The 9,104-nt window shown below is 33.9% G+C and overlaps 1 protein-coding gene across 1 annotated transcript; it reads left to right on the plus strand.

Moving 5' to 3' along the window:
- Positions 1–3,492: 3,492 nt before the first annotated feature.
- On the plus strand, positions 3,493–6,998 carry LOC139857361 (ferredoxin-thioredoxin reductase catalytic chain, chloroplastic-like). The gene is made up of 6 exons (XM_071846104.1): positions 3,493–3,755; positions 4,185–4,297; positions 5,452–5,501; positions 5,603–5,674; positions 5,934–5,994; positions 6,789–6,998. The coding sequence occupies exons 1-6, from the start codon at positions 3,650–3,652 to the stop codon at positions 6,831–6,833; spliced, it is 447 nt and encodes a 148-aa protein (XP_071702205.1). The 5' UTR covers positions 3,493–3,649; the 3' UTR covers positions 6,834–6,998.
- Positions 6,999–9,104: the final 2,106 nt, after the last annotated feature.

Raw genomic sequence — 9,104 nt, forward strand, 5'->3', positions numbered from 1 at the left:
TATCCTTGACCCGCCTTAAATTCTTTATGTCATAATGTCGGTATGTTCATATGAGTCACCGTAATATAATTTCCGGGAATTATATTACCCTAATTCATATGTGCATTCGGCATTACATCATATAGTCAAGGTGGCGTGTCAATTAAATTATACAACGCAAGATTTAGATAGGATAAGAGTAGATATGAGTAAGAGAGTTCGAGTATAAATGCACAAATAGTCAAGTAATTCCTACGTCAAGTCTATATGCCGGTTGTAGTCTAGACTCACCAATGTACCCTATGACTCGGGGTTGACACCAATGAACTCTAAATCCCTACAACCAAGGCTCTGATACCACTTGTAGCGACCCCGACAAATCGTCAAATGACGGCGTCATCTACGTATGGTCCCATTACATGGTCGTAAGTCTTTATAACAAAGTTTGACCGAAAAGTATGTTGCATTCATTTCATAAATAAGGGTGTTTCAAAGTTTACAAAAGTAGTTTCCATAACAAGTACATAACAATGTTTAAAGTTTGTATGAAACACATGCGACACGATTAAAAGTAGTCAAAAGACGCTCCACGTATGCAAGTATACTCGACATCCAATGCAAGTATCAAATAGTATGAGCGGAAGCATGTATCACCTAAGTTCAAGGACCTGAGAAAAACATAGAGAATCTGTCAACGAAAACGTTGGTGAAATCATAGGTTTAAACAAGTAAATGAGTAATAGTAAGTTGAACCACAAGATTTGCAACATCAATAAAGCCATAGTACATTCTAAAAGTTAATATTCACGAGCACCCAATTATCAAAGCTTAACGTTCCGTCCGTTGAATACCCCATCAATTAGTGCTAGAACAACACTGTTCCCGAAAATATATTTCATTCGTAAACGGTAGCGAACCGTTTGAATGAGGGTTTGTCAAACCCATATGGCCATATAACATAAGTTCTCGCTTACACCATCTGATGTAACTAATGATAATCGGATTGAGGATTTTCGTTCTAAACTCGTATGTAGAATGTTTGTTTTCCCGTTCTTGTGTTCACTTAGTTCAAAAGAATCGTTTATGTTTTCTCATCCCAAAAGTAAGTTTAAAAGGGTAAAAGTGGGACTATGATCTCACCTTGTATGCACGAACCAAAAAGTACTTCGACAAGTAACGTGTGCAAAGAACAATGCTAGTCTTGACCTAAACAAATAGGTTGTATTAATAACGGTAACCACGATAGGTCAAAGATGTTCAATTAGTCCTATGGCTCGTTACGACTCGATTATTTAGCATGTGAAATCAAATTGTCAAGTTTCATGCAAGATACAAGTATATAAACAAGTTAGGAAGGTTGCAAAAATCATTTGGTTAAGTTTGACAAAAAGTCAAACTTTGGTCGGTCAAAGTCAACGAAAAAGTCAACACGCTCGGGTCGTGTCCCGAACTATTTTTCTGAGGTTTTTAATCATGTATGAGCATGCTAGGACAAGTTACATGTGAATCGGAGGTGCGTAGCATAGCAAACATTATTCGAAAATTGACCAAATTGGACAGACCCAATCGGCGCGCCGCGCGGGGGGTATGGCGCGCCGCGCCACCCTGCTGCTTCAGCTATTTTTCTGCTTTTTAAATGTGCACGAACCAAAACCAATTCTAACACAATTCTTGACCCGCAAACGCTTATAACGCCTATCATACATCGTTGGAAAGGTATTTTGACAAGGAATGCAACTAAACACATATCATCAATCAAGCTTGCACTTATGACAAACAAAACCGCATTTAATGTTCCATAATCAATGCATTCAAGTCAATATTGCAATTTAATGATTTGGCAACCAAATTACATGTACAATATGCCGTTTCGAAGGTAATTAAGCATACAACACAACCTAACACTTACAATTAACATCTCATGTCATTTAATGCATCAAAAATCCATTCCTAGTTCGTGAAACCCTAACCAAAAGTCACCAAATTTCATAATCAAGTTTAAGGGGTTTCTTGATCAATCTTTACATCATAATGGAGCTAGTAACACTAAGAACAAGATTAAAACATGAAGTCTTAGCATCTAACAACATATGAACACTTAAAACTCAAGATTAAGCATGTTAACTTTCCATATGAACTAGTTACACCAAAATGGCAAGAACAAGCATACAAATCACATAAACAAACTAGACTTGAGCCATAGACACTAATTAACAACCTTTTAACTCAAAAATCTCAAGAACACATAAAATTAGTGATTTTAGAAAGTTACCCAAATGTAATGAGGTTGGTATGGAATCGAAGAGGAGATCACGAGGAGTTCAAATACGTAATTTGTTTGGCAAGATAATCACTAGCTCGATTTAAGATGATGATTCTTTGATGGAGCAAATTTAAGGAAAATGTGAAAGTAGGAGAAATAAAGGAAAATGAAATGAAAATGTGAATGAGTGGATAGAAAGGGTGTTGACCACCACTTTGACCTAGTGGTTTCTTTGACACTTTGACAAGTTTAGTCCCTCATGTTTTAATCGGGTGCGTTAAATTACCTAAACAAGATAATTTGAAACGCGTATCAACGAGACGTGTTATAAACATATAACGGAACATAAATAGTTAAACGGAAAAGTAAACGGAAAAAGGCGGGATGTTACAGTAACTTGCCCGATAGTGAAGCAAGCTGGGAAGCCGAAGACTTATTGTGGCAGTTCACAGACAAAATCAAGAAGTATCACGAGGATCACACGACGAGGACGTCGCGAGCTTAGGTGGGGGAGAATGTCACAACCCAATAAGTTTGTGGCCCAACCCACTAAGATTATGACCTAATTAAGGGTTTTAACCCAAGAACTTCATGGAAGGCCCAAGAACATCATGGAAGCTCCCTAGAACTTTCCAATGAGTTCTTCCATGGAATGGTATGGAATGTTCATGGAAATATCTATCTCCATGTATATACTTGAAGTTTCTAGTACTTAGATCCTAACCATTGATTTAGATTAATCTTAGCCATCCATTTTGTGTTAGAAGTAGTATAAATAGGGGTGGTCTCATTTGGCACACCACACCTCAAATCTCAAACATTCTCTCTTGTAAAGCATTCTCAAGCAATATAAGTATTTTCTTCAATTCCACTTGTTCTATAATATTTTCTCTTTTGGTTACTTGAATCATTATAAGGTCCGAGTAAGGCTGACTTAGTAGAGACTAAGTGCCGCACGTGAGCTTATTGAGATAAGTCCGTGACAGTATGCTGAGTTCCAACAGTGTAAATTAAATGAGTTTCGTATGCCGAGTTCCAACAAAATTTAATGAGTTTGAAAAAAAAAATGTTTTAATGAATAGTATATATATAGTATATTTTGGTAATTTTTAAATAAAACAGTGTAAATTAAAAATTACTTAAAAAAAATTTTCCAAAAAAAAAATTCCTCTCGCAGGATTTTTTTTTTTTATCAGATCGGATAATTACATCACAACGAGTGGCGCTCAGTGCTCACGTCCATTTCCAAATCGAAAAGATCTTTCCTGTTACGCCAAATCATCATATACATACACAATCATGTATGTATAGGTTACGGTCAATGATCCACAGCTTCTCTTTCCGCTTCATTTCCAGATATTGTTAATCCTACTGTTCTTACCACAAATTGTTCGAATTCGGAAGATAATGAGCGTGATGAGAGCATTACCAGCAACTACATCTTACGCCGTCGCGTTCGGTGTATCCTCTCCTCTTACAAACCTCCGTTTCCGTCGATGCGTCGTCGCTAAAGGTAATTTATAACCACGCGTGCTTTTATAGATCGAGTCTAGTTGGTTTTATTTTGCGTTAAAACCCTAGCAATGTTATTTTGTGTGAATTTATGAAGTTTAATTGTTAGTATGAGTATAATTATAGTTCAATTGTTAATGTTAATATTGCTATTGTTTTGTTCATTTTGTTACTAATTGTTTAGTAGAAGCAGAAACTGTTATTTCACCTATTAATTGAAGCTTATACTTGTAACTCATAGGACTGTAAGTTATGTGGCTCTTAGTTGATGCTGCTTATAAGTAGCATAATATTACATCATATGTTTTTATATCTGTATTGAGGATGTAGTTGAATTAGGTTTAGTTTCGAAAGAGCATAAAAGTTTTGTCGCTGCTATGATTTTGTTGCTTATTGATAAGATGGTGTTTTTTGATATTTTCTTTTTCAGCTGAACCTTCAGATAAGTCTGTTGAGATTATGAGGAAATTTTCAGAGCAGTATGCTCGTAAATCTGGCACATATTTTTGCGTCGACAAGAGTGTTACTTCTGTAGTTATCAAGGTAATATTTGTATCTTAGTGTTATCTCATGTGAGAATATGAATGTGTTCCTCTTCAGGATTTTGTTTGTGTTGCTTACAGCAATGATTTTATTGACACTCCTTTTTTTGACCTACAGAGTTATGAATCATTTTGTTATATTTGTTCATATATATATTTATGATTGCTTTAAGTTGTTACATTTTTGCATATTTTTCCCTTTGACCTAATCAACATATGTTTACTCCTACCATTTAGCTTGTTGTGTACGAATAGTAGATGTTCGGTTGTTTCTGACTTGATACAGATACCACTAGAATGGGAGCTGAAATGGCCAATGGGTTATTGTTTGACACTGTAGACAACTAAGAACGAAGCAAAGATTTTTTGAAACCATCAGAATACTACAATATTATGTTGGCATGTAATAAAGATCAATATACATGTCTTCTAATTGATATCTAATCACTTTACCATCCACTAAGTTAATCTGGAACTAATAATGCAATCAGAAACCTAATACTAAAGTTATTTGGTATACAAGATAATTTTAGACTCTCGTATTTAAAAAGTGATTTTCAAGTTTTTTTATATGGAATTTTAAATTCTTGATATTAAAAAGTGGTCCTATATAAATAGGACATAAGGAGTGTACCTCGTATCCTTTATTTTTGTTTTCTCTCACAAATAGGAGACTATAGGGAAGGAGCTTCGTAGTGGTAAGAGTGGTGCTGCTCCTCCCTCTCCTTCAGTTAGTGGTGGATAAATACATAGAGTTACATTATCTATTGGATTGGCATGATCTTAAATAAACATTAGTTTACAATGAATATGTAATTATGTATGCTTATCTTAGGCTTTCATGTGGAATCTAAAATCATTGGGTAGAAATTTTCTATTTTCTATATATTATTATTGTTTAAAATATGAAATGCACTGGTAGATTACTTGGCTCCCTTATATGATTTGGTGGTGGAATCTAATCAATTATGTGATAATGCAGTTTAGTCTTGTGATAGTGGTGGTAATTTTTATAGTTAGAGCTGATAGGATTATATCAGGAAGATAACTAACATAATAATGCAATGGATGTATTTTGGTCTTATTGTAATAGGTGCATGATTTTTTAATGTTCTGCTACAAAGTTTAAGTTTTTGACCTATATTATTGGTACAGGGATTAGCAGACCACAAAGATTCATTGGGTGCACCACTTTGCCCTTGCAGGTACTTGTTCAATCGTTGCTATTTCACCTTCTAGGGATCTCTTAATAAAACTGAATGCATTTCTGTATGTTTTAGATAATATTTGATTTGTTTGTGAATAGGCACTATGATGACAAAGCAGCTGAGGCAACACAAGGCTTTTGGAATTGCCCTTGTGTTCCCATGAGAGAAAGGTAACTAACTGTCTACCTTTCGTTGTTGGTATTTGTGCCTCTAGTTTTACTTAAATTTTAAATGTATATATAAGCAACATAAACTTTACCTGAAGCTGCAAATGATATATTTTTGTTTTAAAGTCATGTAATGATATTGAACATGTGGTGTTACAATAATGTTTTTGCCTAGTTTTCGTGTGGAGTTGCAGATTTTATAAGCTTTCTAGTAGCAAAGATTTATATAGCTGATCATGTTTGTTGCGTTCTTATTTCTCAGAAAGGAGTGTCATTGCATGCTTTTCCTCACTCCTGATAATGATTTTGCCGGGGACGAGCAGGTAGTACCATCTTGATATTTTTGTAATATAGACGCGAAGAAAGCATAATTTGTACTAGTAAATGAGTAATTACTATTTACTAATATGAATCTTGCTAAATCAGAACTTAGAGGTTACACGAACACTATGGGTTAGCGTAAAAGGTGTGTTCGGCAAGTTGGCTGACGATTCAAAGGAGTCGGGTTGGTTTACCTGCCATTCTGCCAACTCTTTTGTTTTCCCTTTTTATTTCAAATATCAAATTTATCAATATTATTGACGACATAAATTATTAAAGTAATGATCATTGTAAAAAAAAAAAAAAAAAAAAATTAGTAGGAGGTTTGTAACTATTAACTACTTAGGTCGTTTTGTGTAATTTTTCATCTCAATTTGGTCAAGTCAAAAGATGTAGCTAAACTGTAAGGTTTGAATGTGTCTAATGTTTTATTGCGTACAACCTTTCCTTTGTCTAAATTTAGATTCTCACTGTAACGATATAGTATTTGTAATCATATGTAATCTTCATTTTATCTTATAAAACAAAACAGGAAATTGAAAATCAAAAGAACTGAATCAGCCCAAGCCGACCCAACCCACACAGTATTAGAAGATATGTTTTTTTTTTGAAAGGCAAACCTACAATCTACACACGAAATCACGAATATTTACATCTCACTGCCTCAAGTGAGGCTTGAACCCACAACCCTGCAATCCATTTGTTTATTAACCTGCTAAATCGATCTGTTTTCCATATCTGTATTTTGTTTCCTGTCCTACCAAACTGTTTATAACCTCTCCCTCAATATATGCAGGTCATTTCTCTGGAAGAAATCAAAGAATCAACTGCCAATATGTAGGGTAGGATCCCCCGTTTGTCGGTTCATAAACATCGATTACATTACATGTAAAGTTTTGTATGTTCATATCATATCCACATTATCACTTTGGATGTATTCCCTCATTACATTAACATGTCTTACTAGAACCCAACCTTAATAAAACAGATATGCAGTTGACACGTATATATTCGTTTGAAATTATGTTTATGTTTATGTTTATTTATTTATCTTACAGCTTGGTTTTAGGATTTTGTTTCCCTAAAGGATCCACACTCGTACACTACTACTCCACTATCTTTTTTTTTTTTGAAAAGAATGCAGATGGGATTGTAGATTTGTAGGAATTTGAGTTCAGAGAACATTGACTGTAGGTTCTTTAATCTTTAATTATTTATCGTGTGCACATATGGTTATTATTGTTATAATTCAGTAGGCTTATAACTACCTTTAATGGTTATAAGAACAAAGAGAGAAAAAGAGAGAAGAAGGAGTGAAGAAATATTGATATTGATATTTCAAGAGAAATTGTGCACCTTAAATGGCTACCATACATGTCTATTTATAGCATAAAATATTACTATGCAAGAAATATAATAATAATAAAATTAACATCCAATCTAGATATTTTATAACACTCCCCCTTGGATGACAATTTTATTAGAGAATAACTAGTACTGCCTCGTTAAAAACCTTGCTAAAGAAAACCCATTGGGATAAAACTTTAGCTAAGGGAAAAAGAGTGCAGCATAGAGTTGACTCCCCCTCAAGTAGGCAACGTCTGAGTTGTTACATCTTCTGAACATGCCTCATGTCAATATTATGAACGTGTGTTCTGAAAATAGCAGTTGGCAGTGCTTTGGTATAAAGATCAGCAGAGTTGTTGATTGAACGTATCTCATTTTAATCTGGTTGTCTTTTACGAGATCTTGAGTATATGAGAAGAATCTGAGGTTTTCATCTGAAACTGTATCATCTAAATCTTTTATGTACAAGTTTAGCCCCTGTGATTTGTCTACAGTCTCCTTCATGGTTTGCTCAAACCCTTGTTTCAATTCCTATTCTCTTGTAGTCTTTTCTGAGCCTTACCAACATACCATTCTTTTCCATCAAACTTATGTTTTGTTCTGTCATTTTTGATACTCTTCTTTCATTTGTATTATGTAAGCTGTATTATCTTCATAGATAGTTGTTACGCTTTTATAGCGTTCTAGTCCACAAGAATCAATAATGATTTGTATCATTGATCTTAACTAAAATCATTCCCGAGTAGCTTCATGTAATGCAATCACTTCGGCATGATTTGATGATGTTGCAACAAGTGTTTGTTTTGAGAACGTCATGATATTGCGGTGCCTCCATTTAGGAATACATATCCATTTTGAGATTTAGCTTTATGTAGATTGGATAAATAATCTGCATCTGTATAACCAAACAAATCTTGTTTCGAGTTGTTAGAATAAAATAATTATAAATCAGTAGTTCCCCGAAGGTATCAAACTATTTGTTTGATCCCATTCCAATGTCTTTTGGTAGGGGCTGAGCTGAACCTTGTCAACAAATTAACTGCAAAAGAAACGTCAGATCTTGTATAATCTATAAGATACATAAGAACCTCAATTGCACTAAAATATAGAACTTCCGATCTGTTAAAATTTTCATGATCTTCGCAGGGATGAAATAGATCAGTGTCAATATTGAGTGATCTAACAACAATGAGTTTGTCTTTAAAAAAAATGTTTTAAAATCTTTTAGGTATAAGTTGTTTGATGTACAAGTAAACCATTAGGCATATGCTCAATTTGCAATCCAAGGTAATACTTGGTTTTTTCAAGATCTTTCATTTCAAAATAATTCTTTAGAAGTTGAATGATTTCATAGATCTCTTTATTTGTTCATATGATGTTAAGAACATTGACATAAACAACTACGATCTCATATCCGAACATTGTTTTTATAAAACATACGTGCAAAATAAGTTTATATTTATACCCTTTTTTTTTATCAAGTAGTCATTTAATCGGTTATACCACATATGTCCCGTTTGTATAAACCCACTTAGAAATCTTTGTGATTTAATGGAATATATTCCCTTGAGTTTTACATTAGATGCTTATGATACCTTAACCCTTTAGGTATATTCATATATATCACTATTAAGTGATCCATACAGATAAGTAGTAACAACATTCATGAGATGCATTTAAATAACTACCATGTTGATTAAGTATCTAATAAGTAATTGTATCCATTACAGGAGGATAATTTTTCCTCCTAATTCATTTCTGGTCT

The sequence above is a fragment of the Rutidosis leptorrhynchoides genome, chromosome 7, assembly GCF_046630445.1.
Source record: "Rutidosis leptorrhynchoides isolate AG116_Rl617_1_P2 chromosome 7, CSIRO_AGI_Rlap_v1, whole genome shotgun sequence".
Taxonomy (NCBI): domain Eukaryota; kingdom Viridiplantae; phylum Streptophyta; class Magnoliopsida; order Asterales; family Asteraceae; genus Rutidosis; species Rutidosis leptorrhynchoides.